The sequence below is a fragment of the Gallinula chloropus genome (assembly GCF_964237585.1).
Source record: "Gallinula chloropus genome assembly, chromosome: 16".
In the NCBI taxonomy this organism is placed as follows: Eukaryota; Metazoa; Chordata; class Aves; order Gruiformes; family Rallidae; genus Gallinula; species Gallinula chloropus.
In genome coordinates, this window is record NC_140101.1 from 1610417 (window position 1) to 1625916 (window position 15500).

At 44.3% G+C, this 15500-nt stretch overlaps 1 protein-coding gene across 1 annotated transcript in view; it reads right to left on the bottom strand.

Annotated features, from left to right (window-relative positions):
* Positions 1-15500, bottom strand: part of ZBTB46 (zinc finger and BTB domain containing 46) — a 48238-nt gene that overhangs the window by 11249 nt on the left and 21489 nt on the right. The window contains exon 4 of the mRNA XM_084271618.1: positions 8897-9178. Coding sequence (XP_084127744.1) covers positions 8897-9178 — 282 coding nt within the window. The remainder of the gene's footprint in view (positions 1-8896; positions 9179-15500) is intronic.

Here is a 15500-nt window from a genome sequence, read left to right on the forward strand (position 1 = left end):
CTATCATCTGGTTTTGCACCTAAATATATAGGAAGAGACATAGAAATATTTATCTTTTAAAATAATAAAACAATTTCCCATAATAAAACAGGAATCAGAGTAAGGCTTCTACCCTCCAGTAGCAACCACTACTGATTTTATATGCACAGCCTAGGTTACAAGTAGCTCTCCCATGTACAGGCTCCTCTCCTCGGTTTCAACAACATACATTCGGTCTGGCTAACCATTACAGAAAACAAACGAGCCAGGAAAATCTGCAGAACTCCTGAAAATCACAGCCAAAAACCCAGTATGTTTTTTAAAAAGCCCTAAAAGTACTCAAACATAACCCCAGTAAAACACACAAGCCTCACGATCACTTTCAAGCCCAAAGAATATACCCTGATGCACGTAGGAACAAGCAGCATGTTCTCCTTGACGTGGAGGACCAGAGTTTATGAACAGCTTACAGGGCTGAGTAACCCTGTGATTTCACAGCTCCTCATCTCAAGCTGCAAAACCCTGAAATGCCCAAATTGTCTAACAGGCAGAGCACTAGACCAGAACTCAGAAGACTGAATTCTATTATTGATTCTACCACTAACATGCCCAACAAGCCGAGGTATGTTGTTCTCCCAGGGAATACAAGGAAGGTATCACTGTTTCTTTTATAAAGCACTTTGAGATCTACTGATAGAAATGTTTAAGGTAGTATAAGCGCACAGTATGACCACACCAATACAGCAGCCAAAGTGCCTGTTATACTGACTGACAGAAGTTCCCTTCACACCCAAATGGCACTGTGGCTGCAGATACACAGTACCTAGCACCAGTACACACCAGCCTGATCAGCTCTGGGGAGTTACTCTGTTACACCACCCCCGCTGTACGTTTATTTGCAGCGTGAGAACAATGGAACAATTTGCTTTTCCTAGTGCAAAAGCAGCACCTCATACACACAACAGGAGCTACGCATCCTCAGGATCCTCGCTCCGGCCTACACTGTCCAAAAGCTCACACCCGCCCTGCTGGGCAGCGCCCAGGTAACACGCTTTCAGGTGGTTAGTGAGGTTCTTCTGTGTACCGAAGCCCTTGCCACAGAAGAGACACACAAAAGTACGCTCGTTTGAGTGCACAGACATGAGGTGGCGGTTTAAGTCTGTCTTGTCCCGAAACAGCTTGGCACAGTTAGGACACTGCATCTTCTTACAGTTGAAGTGGATGGTCTTTTCGTGCCGATCCATGTTCGATTTCAGAGTGAAGCTTGCAGGGCATTTGGAGCACTGGAACCGGGCGAGCTGGCCAGGAGGGACGCTGTCGGCAAGGCCAGGCCGGGAGCAGTCAACCAAGTCAAATGGGAGAAGCATGGAGAAAGCATGCTCGTGGATGTGCTCCTTCAGCTCTTCCACACACTGGAAAACCCTCCTGCAGAAACCACAGGTCAACCTCTTGGCTAGGGCTGCATCCAGGAACAGGCCATCGGTGGTTACATCCATGTCTTCTGATCTTGAGAAGCTCCCATCTAAACCAGAAACACACGAGCACATGTACCCATCAGTGTCTTCTGGTACAGAATAATGAGAGTTTATGAACAGGTGTTTTTCTCTCCACTTACCTGAATCAGAGTTAGCAAACTGCCAAAGGGATAAAAACCCATCATAGGTGGCCTGTGAATGAAAAGCACACTACGTTACAGCAAGCATTTACAGGAGCACACCCCTGTACCTTGTGCTCTGACTCCCATCGCCTTCACCCCTTCTTTAAGGGAGGCTCATGGACTGACTTGGAGATCCTGTTTGCCTTGACAAAGCTTTTGCTGCCAAAGCAGCTAAGTTCACTGGGCCATATTTTACAATACTTGGAGTTTAAAGACTGTTTCGGCCCTGGTTGCCACTCAGTTATCAGTCTCACTGAACATCTGTAACCAGGCCAATGGGAAGCGCTGGGCAGGAAACATCTAGCAGACAGCAGAACTGGAAAATTTTCCCTTAGCCCTACATAGCTTCTTTTTCTTTCCACATAGAAAAGCCCACAGAAAACAAACACCTTCTGGGTAGTTCCCTTTCTGCAATGCTCTCTGGCATTGCTGATCCAAATTATAAATAAAAGCTGATTTTTATTTTTTTTTTTCCATAAAGCATTTGCAAGATGCCAGCGTGCAGCAGATGGCAACCCTCTATGAGGCAGAGGCATGATGCAGCCTGGGCAGGTCTCCTGGAGACCGGGCAAGCGGCTACCAGCCGTTCCTACCAGCTCCCTTTGCTCTGAGGTGACTGCAAAGGGAAAGAAAATAATACTCTGCGTTTCCACCCATTTGTTTAACAGAACTAAAGTCTCATTCCAAAATATTATTAATAAGAAAAGTCACAGAAAGCTGTGGATTTTATGTCAAAGTCCTGACTTCTGCAATACCAAAAGCCAGCCTGCTTCTATCTAAATTTAGACAGCTACAAGAAACCCAAAGGCAAAACACCAGAAATGGGCACGGGGCAGCTGGGGTCTCAGCTATCTTTATGCCATGATGGCATTCATGTATGCAGTGTTTCACAAACACAGTGATTTACAATAAAAAGGACATGTATACTTAAAAAAATATATATAGTATTTTGAATGTCAGCTCTGCTGAGGTAAGGCAGAAAGGATAAAATCAGGACAGCACCAGCCCCGATCTCCAACAACTTCTAGTTTTAAAATAACCTATATTTAAGGTGGAGGGAAAAAAAAAGAAACACAAAAAGCCTAACAGATCAAAGTATGAGGTAATACAGTCTTTCAGAGTACTCATAACTGGGGAGAATTTGATTAAAAAGGTACTCTTAAAGATGCATTTAAATTTCTTATTTTTTTAAGATTCATTTAAATGTCTTTGCATTTCCCCCCATGATCTTACCTGGGTTGAGGAAGGCATCTCTCCCTTTATCATGGTTTCTGGTGACATTTCACCAGAGGAGCAGATCTCAGGGGGGCTCTGAGTGGCAAGGTGTGATGAAGGCAGCGGGGGAGACGGTGCTTCCACTTTGCCATCACATTCGCCCCTTGAACGATTGGAGTTGGTGCCAGGCCCTGGGGAACACAGGAAACGAATCTCACCCACGTGAACTAGCACCAGCTGGTGGTTTTAAAAAAGGCCTTGCACAGGCAGCGCACCAGCACTCGCAGCTCATCTTCTGTCAGTGGGAGGGAACGCAGCAGGACAGCGATGCCAGGTTTTATTTGTTGGGGTGTTTTTTATGTTTTTAAAAAACCAGCCTCCCCACCCAGAAACGCCTCATCTGTGTGGGATGTATGTGGTGGAGTCACATCGTGTGGCATGGCCACTAAAAGAGTCCGTCGGGAGGAAGCAGCACAGAGCAGCACAAACATCCAGAGCAACCGCGGTTCTGAAAGACACCTCTTGGAGAAGCACCGACTCGAACACATTTCAACCCAAGCAGCACACACACAATCTTCATTCGACTGCTTTCTTGAAAATCTATGTCAAAGCTTCAGATCTGTCCACAGTTGGGTTGTTTTTTTAAAATACAATACTGTCAGTCCTCGATCTCAAAGTGCTTTACAAAAGATGGGGGGAAAGTATTCCTTTCCTTCTACAGCTAGCAAGTGTGGAAGTGCAATTATTTGTACAAAATTATTCAACAGTGGTTACACTCTAAGAGCAATCTCCCATAGTTAAAAAGGAAAACCTCCTTTGTCCAAAGCAGAAGCACACCCTCTTGCCTACGCTGCTGCAACAGCCAAACAGTAACCAGTATTCCAGAAACTGCGCTGATAATCAATGACCAATCTAAACACAAATAAAGACTGTGTAATCCACATCAGTGTACATTACAAATTGTTAAACAAATGTTCCCAAACACCTTGACTGAATAATGGAATGACATATCAAGCAGGTTGTTATTTTTGAAAGGCAAGCAGGCAAAATCAGAACAAAAGGTGGCACAACAGTAAACAAATTCATATTTTAAAGCACTCTGTGCCCCAAAGGCTTTTTTTAATTTCTAACACAAGAGAGTCTGGTTGAAACCTTTACAGATATAAAACACACACTCTTTAATGCAGCTACAAACAAGTCAGAGTTTATGCTGTGTCCGCACACAATACGCTGTGATCTGGGTTACTACAAAGGGCTGGAGTGAAACCACCACACAGAGATTTCTAAACGCCAACAATCCCAAACCTGATTTTGTTTTTATCAGCTATCAAAGGAAATTCTGCTCTTGTGCCACAAGCTGGATGTTTGATTTACCTTCCTCTGCTTTGATGGCAGATTGAAATCTTTCACCACGTAGTGAACTCTATTCGGGGGTGACAGGAATACCTGCAGTTTTCATTCTGGTGGTGCTCATCTGTTGCTGTTGTAAGGTGGGACAACAAAGGTGCTGAAACCCCATAAATTCAAGATAGGAAAAAATGGGGGTGAAAACCAAATTCATCAATATTTCCCATTAGAAACTGTTACCACGAATCCAGCTCTCAAGTCCACAGCAGAATTCCTGCCTAGACATCCACACCATCTTTTTTTCACCCTGAGCATCCCAAACTGATTCAAACTGCCCCGGTTACACTGACGCTACACACTGTGACCATCCCTAACTTCGGGGTTGTGCTTCCCTAAACAAACAGTATTTGAGCATACAGTAAAGATAAGCCAGTGGGGTTTGGTCTGATTAATTCTTCATTAGCACCTCTACAGAGTTACACATGTCCCTAAGAAACCAGGTGCTTCTTAAGGCAAAAGGCAAAGCTACTGAAGGAGCAATGAATTTGAGTAAGGAGATACAGTAAACTCGACCACCCAACACGAGCCACAAAGATGTACAACACAACAAAGTACAAAGATGATTTTTTTTAAACAACAGTGAATATTTATTTGGTTTCAGGAACTGCAAGTAACACAAGAAGAGAAACCCGCACATGAGGACGCAAACAGGACCTGAATTCAGGATTTGTCCCATTCTGACCAGCGCTGCGGGAAACCTTTTCCCCTCCTAAATTTGTACTGAAATGGATTTCAATGTAAAGGATTTTCACTTCTAAACCAGAAATGAAAAGCACTTTCCTTCAGTCAGCTCTGCGATGGTTTAGCAGTATTTATAGGAATACAGTGTTCTGACAGCTGGACAGTAAACCATTGTGGACAAGAGAAAGGCAAAGGTTATCGCTTCTCATTTCAAATTGCATCCATTCTCCCCTAAGCCTCTTTTACCATGCACAAAAAATCCAGGCCAAACTGAATTCCTTTAACTCCATCCTGGGAAAGTTGACCACTGTGTAAAATATATTCCTTTACATCCAGTGCAAGGATAAATTATTGGCTCCAATGAACCACTAACTAAAAATAACGTATTAGCTGGTTTGCCCCAAAGAAAAGGGCTCTGTGTACCATGTAATCGCTTGGACAGCCAGCTTCATAGGAATTGCTTCTATAAACAGTTTCAGTTGCAACAGGGTAAACAGGAAAAGCCCAAGTTAGACATGTGAAAAAGAATGCAATGTACTATTCTGGAAATGTGGGAGAGTCGCCCTTTAAGGTGGTCAATCACCCCCAAATCTGAAGGTTTTCTAACTGTTTGGTTTTTTTTTTTTTTAAATGAGAACATCAGGATGCAAACAAGCTCATTTTCTAATGAGTATTACAATTCTAATTCCCTTGGTTATACTTGGCAAAACCAACTAAAAACATTCAACTAAAGCCTTTGAGACTTTTGTGCAACCACACACAACAACCCTACCAAAGTTCAGTACTGTGAATTAAATAAAACACACATTATTTCAGCCAGGGAGCTCAGTGGAGCAGCACTGCTGAAGATGGAAATCAGCAAAGAAGAACCTGCTTTAACCATGAAAGCCTGTACAGACAATCAGAACTGCCCACAAGTCGTCCCCAACACCACACTATTCAGGTTCAGTAACTAATGGTACCCAAGGTGACCTCAGTATTACCGTGAATAACTGATGCTTTTATCTGCAAAGCCCTCATGTTCTTTAGGCTTCTGCCAAGCACATGAACAGTGTCAATCTCCATCATACACCATGAGCATCACAAAATCTCAGAGCCCTTCTGCTGCAGGTTATCTGGCAACTGCAACACCCCCACTGACAAGACAGTTAAATTTTCCTTCTGATTTTAAAATAAACCCATTACCTTTAGAGATGCTGTAGCCTATCTGATTACATCACAGTGATGCAACCCCCACCACCCCCTCATCCTGGGCTTAATTTTCCATCAGCAGAATGGCCAGTAATTTCACACCTCACACCATCATTACAATATACAATGAATTAAGAAAGAAGAGCACGGGGTAAAATGGAAAGCTTGGGGTATCCTCTATTAACTTTTACAACAGTATGAGCCATGCAGAAGAAATACTGAAACCTGCCATGTGTGCACCAAGTTGGACACTAGTATCCCCTTCAGAAATGGCTCACCGGAGTTTTTAACCATGTATAACATACCCTTTGGATCTGACCACTTTCACTAAGGCTTTTCCTCCAGAAAAGAAAAAAGGAGCATGGACACTGCTGCTGGAATCAGGTACTCACTGCATAACTTCATAAAAGGATGCAGAGACAAATTGGTGGTAGCTGCTAATATTAAAAACACACTTCAGATTTTTGAAACCGAAGAGAGATTGATCACTTAAAACACTGAAAATGTGTGTTTCCTTTTCAAACCACACAGATGGAGACTGGTGTGCACTCAGCTGCGTTTGGTGTTTGTTGTTTGGGTTTTTTAAATAAAAATCTTATTCACTGTGCTCCTATTCTCCCACAATGCTCCCCTCTTTTTTTTATTTTAATACAACCCGGGACTTAAAATGACTCAACATCCTCAGATTGTGTTTGAAGAAAGATGTGAAAAAACATCTACAAAGCTAGCACCAACCTAGACCGTGCTTTTAGATCTCCAGATCCTTCTTACACTTGCTTTACTGCCATTTTATACACTGAAAACTCTCATTAAACTTGGTGTCCTATTGTATTCAGTAACGACCACTTAAAAGCAAGTGAGACTTATATCAGAATATCTTTTTCAAGTGATTAGAATAAATCGATACCTGTGAAACTGAGTAAGATGAAAGAAAACTATGTCCCTTAACTCCCTGGTTCTCTAAAAATCCTCTTCCCAGGCCACAGTCACGTACCCGTGTGAGAGCTGCAGACCAAGAGAATCATCTTCTTTTTGTCTTAGGCAATCCACTTTGCTTCCACAAAGATGAGATAATTGAAGCTTAACTGAATGAAACTAAATTAATAGTGACAGGACTGGAAAACAGGGACCTCAGAGGCTGAAGGACCTCCTCAGCCATCACACCTCTCAACCAGCTGTCATTTACCCCCTTTCCTAAATCTACCAAGCTTCATTTTAAACCCACTTGGTGTTCTCCCTGCTCCTGAACCCCACTTCTCAGCTGGTTAGGCAGCCTCTAATTTCCAACCCAAATTTATGACTGTCTCGTGCTCATTTATCTCTACACCAAGTGGTCCTTCAGCTTTTAAGTAAAACCTAAAATACTCCGAGCAGGAGAGGGATGATGGATAGAGGGAAGCCCCATCATTATTCCAGTTTATCATGACAGAAGATGATTTCCCCTGTCACAAGTCAGAGATCCAAAGGCACGGTGCATAAATCAGCCCCGGGTAGATCCAGGTCCCACCCGTCCTGGTGCCAGCTGAGGGCACTCTTCTCACTGCAGGCAGCCTCAGCGATTACACTGTGACACAGGATCTTTGCTATTTTATTGCAGGGAAGGGTTTTTCAACTCAGGAGCCCAGTTTGAACCATCCAAATCTGAGTTAATCGGAGATCATTCAGGATGCAAACTACTGTCAAAGAAACAAGACCACCACATAAGCAGTTCCCTCCCCCCCCAACGTTCAAGCTGCAGAATACAGGTACTGGAAAAATAATTTCCCTCTCTAAACTTAGAAAGATTCTTTTAAAAGTAAATCTGTTCAGGCATGAGAAGCAAGAAGAGATGCTGAGACTGACATTACACCATGCAGGTATTTCCCTTTATCACACAACTCAAGTGACCAGTAGAAGTTACCTATCTCTTGCCACTGGGGAAAGCAAAGATAAAGTAACACAGATCTTGAGTGATCTTTTCATTCTGTTTCATTGGTCAATTTTGACAGTATAGATTAAAAGAAACCTTTTCTTCTGGAAACTAACATGTAGTACTCAGAAAGCCACTGCTTGCTGTATTTTATGTCACAATCGATATCCTCATCTCCTGAGAGTATTACTAAAACACAGCATTAATATTTATTTTCTTTGTGCACTAGAAAAACCAAACTATTTTACGACTGCAATGAAGAAAATACACAAGTATGCTGAAAAATAAGCTGTCCAGGCATAACGGTACCTGTCAGCCAGCTCCAACAGATAACCTGAAGAAAAACATTTGTTTCCATGTGCAAGTGTAAGGAAACAATCAATAGCTGCTCATTACTTAGAGAGAGGCATAAAAGTAAACAGCAAGAAGGAAAGATCATGCCATCTACAATGTCACAACTTTTTCTACAGACACAGAAGCAACAGTCAGGCCTTTCAACATCAGTCAATTGTGGATTCAAAACCTCTGCCACTACTTCTCTTACCATAAGCACTCAAATACTCTGTGTTCTGTTTGCAAGCACCACTTTGCAAACAAGTAAAAGAGAAATTTGAGGACAAGTGCTACGTACACATACACTAAAGAGCTCCTTCCACAGCTTCAGCAGGTAACATTAAAATTGCATCAATACCAGACACAGGTTACCAAGTTTTATGGCAAGTGGTAGGAAGCAGAACTTAAAACTGGATCTAAACATATCAGGAGTAATAAACAAGACAGTGACCTGTGTTTTCTTCTCACTGAAGATTTCACTCACAGTGTCAGAAACAAAAGATGCAAGAAGAACACAAACTTACGGGAGAGAGAGTGCGTGCCTTTGGGTAGGTACTCGAACAGCAGAGAACTATCATCCCCCAGCATGTCGGCTTTCAGAGACAGCAAACTGTTCTTACTCATGAGGGCCGCGCGCAGGTTGGCGACGGTGGCAGCCTGGAGAGCATCCTCCTTCTCTGGAGTCAGGGGCTGGGAGATGTAGCTGGCTTCCCCAGCGATGAGGGCTTCGTCAACGTTGGCGTAGGGGTCCGATCGGTCCATCCTGCTGTCAGAGCTGCTGGGCTCTGTCACCGTCACATCAGCACCTGCGCGATGAGAGATGCTGTCAGAGATGCAGACAGACTCCTGAGATGTGGCACACGGATCACCCACGCCTGCCTGAACATGGGTCCAAATAAAGGAGAACCAGGAGTTCATCACTATCTATTTTGGCCTTGTTGTTACACTCCACATGTCTCAATCCCCTTTTCCCAAAGCCTGAAGATGAATTTGGAGGCTTGACAGAAAGCATGCCCATCCCACAGCTGGGGGATTTCTGTTCTTCCAGCCTGTGCCCTTCACTGCTGCTTCCAAACCATGCCCTAAGCAGGCAGGGCTCAGGGAGACGTGTACAACCTCCCAAGCAATTAGTAACTGGATAAAACTTCGTTTATTTACTTTAAACTAAGATTTCTGGATGTTCTGCTAGCACTGAAATGACTTTCAAACACTGAAGTTCTGTTTTTTCCATCATTTTACTCCAGTAGTCCAAATTTTAATTTTTCCATTTCTTCCCCGCAATGAAGGTTTTGGAAAATCAAGTAATAAACAGCCTGCAAGAGTGGATTGATGATTAGTATAAATTCCTTGGGGTCATTTATTTGAAAAATATAGTCATCGGTGGTTCCCAGCACACATTAGAGGGTAAATTCTATGTAAAGTGATATAGTTGAAAAAAAACACCCACCCAACCACAGATTAGCCACCTTGCAAGAGGTAGTTACTAAGAAACTGTGTAACAACATAACAGACCATTAACAAAAACGTCAATTACCGAACCCAAACAGAAGTGAAAAAGCTATTATAAGGTCAATTCCTCCCTGCCAAAACACCGTTTACTCTTGTGGGTTTGGGAGATCTAGTTAAAGAGTCTCTGTTTGAACTTTGACTCTCTTATAGTCTTAAATAATTTGTTTGTTTTTATGTAAAGGAAAGCGACTCTCATACTACTCTCTGCTCTTCACATGGAACAAAAAAATTAACCTACAAAGATGATGTTCCTCCATTTAGGAAATGCTTAAAAGTAATTGCCATTACCTAGTCCAGAATACGCAGCAGCAGAACACAGGGATGTGCTCAAACCTGGCAAACAAGGCTGGAGCTTCCCACAAACAGATGCCTTTGCAGCATTTGTGCTATCAAGATGTACAAGGAAAAAATCCAAAGCGGAGACGCTGATATGGAGAGATGGAAACCGAAGCTGGTTTTTGGATCCACAACATTTTACTGCCTCCCAGTTCAAAACACATTGAAAACTACTCAATGCAAGAGGCAGCTATCACAGTGATACCAATGGTGGCATTAACATGTACAAAATTAACACTGTTAAAAATTCATCTGGCACTTCTTCAGCTCTTATCCATGTACCTCACAGCACCAAACTCACCTTGGGACAGGAGGTTTTGCAGAGGCAGAGCTCCCAAGGAGGGGAGAGGATCATGGCATGCTCACAACTCTGTTGTAGTGTTCAACAACTGGAAACCAGGGCAAGACATCAATCTGCAGAGCCTTATTAAAAAGTGCTAACGAGGACACTGGTACAGCTTCTACCTTCTGCAACCTGGAAAACTGCTGAACGAAGATCAAGATAATGATCTCCATCTTATGGGTGGTAACTGCAGGAGACACTGTGACTTGCTCAAGGTGTCCAGCCAGCACAGCCAGGACCAGACTGAAGTTCCCTGTCCCAGCCCAGAGCACTTCAGCTTCCTTAACAGGTTCAGATTCACATCACTAAGCCTTACTGTAATGCCAGTACCTCTTGCTGGTAACTTTTTTTTTGCTTCTATTAAAACCCAAAAAGCCTCAGAGCAAATAATGAGGAAAAAACAATCATTAGCAGAGTGCTCCTGCACCCCAGGGATGTAAGGAATACCCACGCTGGGGGCTACAAACGCGGCAGCAGCAACTAAGCGAAGGACAGGAGAGGCTTTCACTTAAAATCAAACCATTTTCCCCCCTCCACCTGTGGTTTGCTTCTACCACCTCATACAATCAGTTGTATTAAGCCACAGACAAGCAGAATTGCTTTGAATTTCAACATATTTTGTTATCCCTCTGTTACTGAGCACATGGTTAACAAGAATATACGTGTTTCCAGATGATCACAGAATCCCAGGGGTTGGAAGGGACCTCCAGAGCTCATGGGGTCCAACCCCCTGCCAAAGCAGCTCCCCAGCTCATATTGCACAGGGCGGCGTCCAGACGGGGCTGGAATCTCTCCAGAGATGGAGACTCCACACCCCCTGGGCAGCCTGCCCCAGGGCTCCCTCACCCTCCCTGGGGAAAAGTTCTTCCTCTGCTCTAACTTGCAGCCATTGCCCCTTGTCCTGTCCCCACAGACACTGACAAGGGGCTGCCCATTTCCCCCTGCAGCCCATCCTTCAGATACTGATAAACATTAATAAGGTCCCCCCTGAGTCTTCTTCTCTCCAGGCTGAACAGCCCCAGCTCACTCAGCCTTTCCTCACAGGGGAGATGCTCCAGCCCCTTCAGCATCTCTGTCCCTCCTCTGGACTCTCTCCAGGAGATCCCTGGCTGTTTGATCCCAGGGAGCCCAGAACTGGACACAACACTCCAGGTGGGGCCTGAGCAGGGCAGAGCAGAGGGGGAGGATCCCCTCCTGTGACCTGCTGCCCACACTCCTCCTGATGCCCCCCAGGATCCCACTGGCTCTCTCAGCCCCCAGGGCAGATAATGAAGTTTGCTTTAAACATTTCTGCATAAAGGGAAATTACAAGAGGTGGTAACAGCTGGTTTTTTACAAAGGTGTTGTAGAAAGTAAATTTTACCCCATTAAACCGGCAACATAACAGCTTTATCAAATCAAAGCCACGATAATACTGCTATTCCTCTGCTCCTCACCGCCTACACAGCAAACCACAGCAAACAGCTCGGGCCAGAAAGGGTGTTTGTCAACAAGACGGTGCTGCCAAATAACCCGGCAGGCAGTAAATCACCTTGCTTTCTCTCCCGTCCTTTCACACTGCCAATTATAGATGCTGATTGACAGCTGCCAGGATCTGCTGCTGCCTACTGCACATAAACACTAATTGCTAAAACACACACAGATTAATTGTAACCGCAACAAGACATTAAACGTTCCTCAAAAGCCAAGATTAGAGACAGACAGTGAAAATAGAAGTTTTGGAGCTTCCAGTATTTATAGCTGATGTAACTTAATCAAATACACATTAAGGCAAAATAAATATCCACTTAGTGACATAAGTACCAAAATACTCTCAATATGCCAAAACCCAAAAATACATGAAGTTCCTCTCCACGGCGCCTCCAAAACCACTTCTCTTTTCTCCAGGATACAGCTTCTTTTAACAAGATTTAGGCAAAGAATTCAATGAATCAAAAGTATCCGTCACTGCCCAGTAATCCAAACTGTTTACTACAGCGTTTCAACCCTACGTAAACCCAGCTTCAGTAAATGAGCTTCTCTTTCGCAACGATTCGAGGCAGAGAGGGTCACGTGGCAGCCCCAGAGCTCCATCCAACTCCTCCACATCTCATTTTTCACAGCGCTGAGCCAGTCCCTGCTGCTGCTGCAGATCCCAGGCACCAGGCGCAGGAAATCCCGGCCGGGGCAGCAAGCTAAACACGGGATTAATGCTGCTCGAAAAAAACCCAGCTCATTAGTCTCTTTAGCAAATAATTATTTTGCAGTTATTCTATTACAACAACCTCCTTTCCAAAACACAGAAGCTTTAGAAAAGCTTTATTACTTTGTTGACTTGGAGGAATTATTTTTTAATTTCTTTTTTTATTATTATTATTTTCAAATAGAACACAGGGCCTGTTGTTTTTCACAATTTTGGCCACAGTATTTCCATGCCTCTCAAACTCCAAACCCAACATTTAATGGGTGAAGTTCTTATTTACACATGAAAACCTGAAGTAAAAGTAATATAGGAAGCCTGATGACAAGCACCTTCGATGATGCAGCCGAGCAGTACATGACAAAACACACTCGCTCCCAGCCACGCTGACCAGGTGGCTTCAACAGACCTACAAAAGGAGTAAGGCTCACGCCAGTACAACAGCTCTGACACACACAGGGCAGCTGCTGCGCAGACATTTACACCTGGGCAGAACCAACCTGAACCTGCAAGAGGAGGACAGCCCCAGGGAACTCACTCACAGTATATCAATCCCAGAATCCCAGGGGTTGGAAGGGCCCTCCAGAGCTCATGGGGTCCAACCCCCTGCCAAAGCAGCTCCCCAGCTCATATTGCACAGGGCGGCGTCCAGACGGGGCTGGAATCTCTCCAGAGATGGAGACTCCACACCCCCTGGGCAGCCTGGCCCAGGGCTCCCTCACCCTCCCTGGGGCAAAGTTCTTCCTCTGCTCTAACTTGCAGCCATTGCCCCTTGTCCTGTCCCCACAGACACTGACAAGGGGCTGCCCATTTCCCCCTGCATCCCATCCTTCAGATATTGATAAACATTAATAAGGTCCCCCCTGAGTCTTCTTCTCTCCAGGCTGAACAGCCCCAGGTCATTACATTAACGGAGCTCCTGCCACAAATCCAGCTATGAGAAAATCGTGTTGTACTAGTAAAAAGGAAAAAAGAAATAAAATCAAGTACTACAGACATCTGCCAGCCCCTCGGGAAGGGCTCTGGCACAAATAAAGGTGATGCAATTTACTAAAGGTATTCAAGTGAAGTGTTAATGTGATAGATTGTTTTCCAAGACCTAGGAGAAAACTGATAGTAGGAAGCATTAAACCTTGTCCAATGACCAAGAAAATACATGTGCCATCTCAGAAAGACCACGGAAAAGACTCTTTAAAGAACCATTCAAACACCTTCATTGAGCACCTTAACACACAATCTTTCTCTTGTATTTTTTCTCCCCACTTCAGGCATTTTACCTCGTTGCAGCTTAAACTCAGCTGTTACCAAACCACCTGCTCAGCGCCTGCTTCTCTCACACCACTTACTTCTTGTTTGTACTGTGGTTTTACCTTCTCAGTAACCCCCAGCGGTGTGTGCTGTTGTTTCCCAGACTCCCAATGCTATTATTCTCTTTTCTAATTTTCTTTCTAAATAATGTTTTTCCTCTTTCAACTCTTGTTCCTGCTCTCTCATGTACATAGTTGAACATCTTCTAGAAATCTGTAGCTGGAGGATGAAACCCATGAGGATAGGGAAGGCATGAAAAAAAGAAGCTATACAAGATTACATCTGCTGTTGGCAAATTCAAAGCAGAAACACGCTCTTCCCCAAGAACTAAAGGCAATGTTTTGCCAGGTCGCTATTCCTCAATATTGCTCTTTTCATTACAGTCTCAAGGTAAGAGGAGATCCAAGAAATCTGTCATCTTCCCTTCAAAGTCCCTTTCTGTTTGGCAGAAACACAAAGCAGTAAATGCTTCTCCCTCTGCTTTCTGAGTTTCCAGGATGATGAGGTCGCATGACACCATCGTCAAGCAACTGCCTACCTAATCAAAGTGACCCAACCACAGCAAGGCAGGGGGGGAAGTCAGCCAGCAAACAGGGCAGCAGCCAGAAGAGACTGCAACAGTTATTTAGCTTCCCATTTACAGCCAAAGCTTTAAGACAGTTTCTGTTAAGTTTTCTCTATCACCCTGGCAAGTTTCCGGAAGCTTTTAGGAGCCCTTCCAACCTCTCCCCAGCTCCCTCCATACACAGTGCTTTTCCACACAGCACAAGTTGTTCCTCCCAGCACACTTCTGAACAGGAGGCTGCCACTGAACCTGAACTCACTGCATCTACTGCACGTCCCCACAACCTCCAAGAGACAACAGCAAGTCAAACCACTTCCCATCGCGAGAAGCACTGTTTGTTCCACCCCTCCTGCACAGCTCCCCCCCCCAGTATCACTAAGCCTGGAGGTGCTTCAGCAGAACAAACACCATCATCCTGCTGGTTTCACCAGCATCCTTTCAACCCCACATCTGTAGCACCGCCAACCAAACCCAGCCAAGGTGTCTGGCTGCCTGCTCTCTGCAGACACTTGCTGAAGCTAAGGGTGGCAGCAAGATGCCACAACGATCTGGAGCTAATTAAAGCAACACTGGATAATCTTCTACCCCACTCTTGTTTATAAAGCACAGTTGTTGTCATAAACAGTAGAATTCCCAGCTAAGCCTAACAAATATTTTCCCTCCTGTAGGCAAACATGAAGCAGGGCTGGCAGGTCACACGGCTCATTTTCACACATCTAAGAGCAGAGCACACAAAAATCCACAACAAAATTTCTAGGGGGAGAGAATATTGTCTCTTTCCATAAATTAGGGTGGAAAGGTGAAGGGAAGACAGGCTTCCAGGTACATGAGCCCTGCCATCAGAAACAGCAAGGCAAGCATCAAGGTAAGTACAGCTTGAAAACAGCA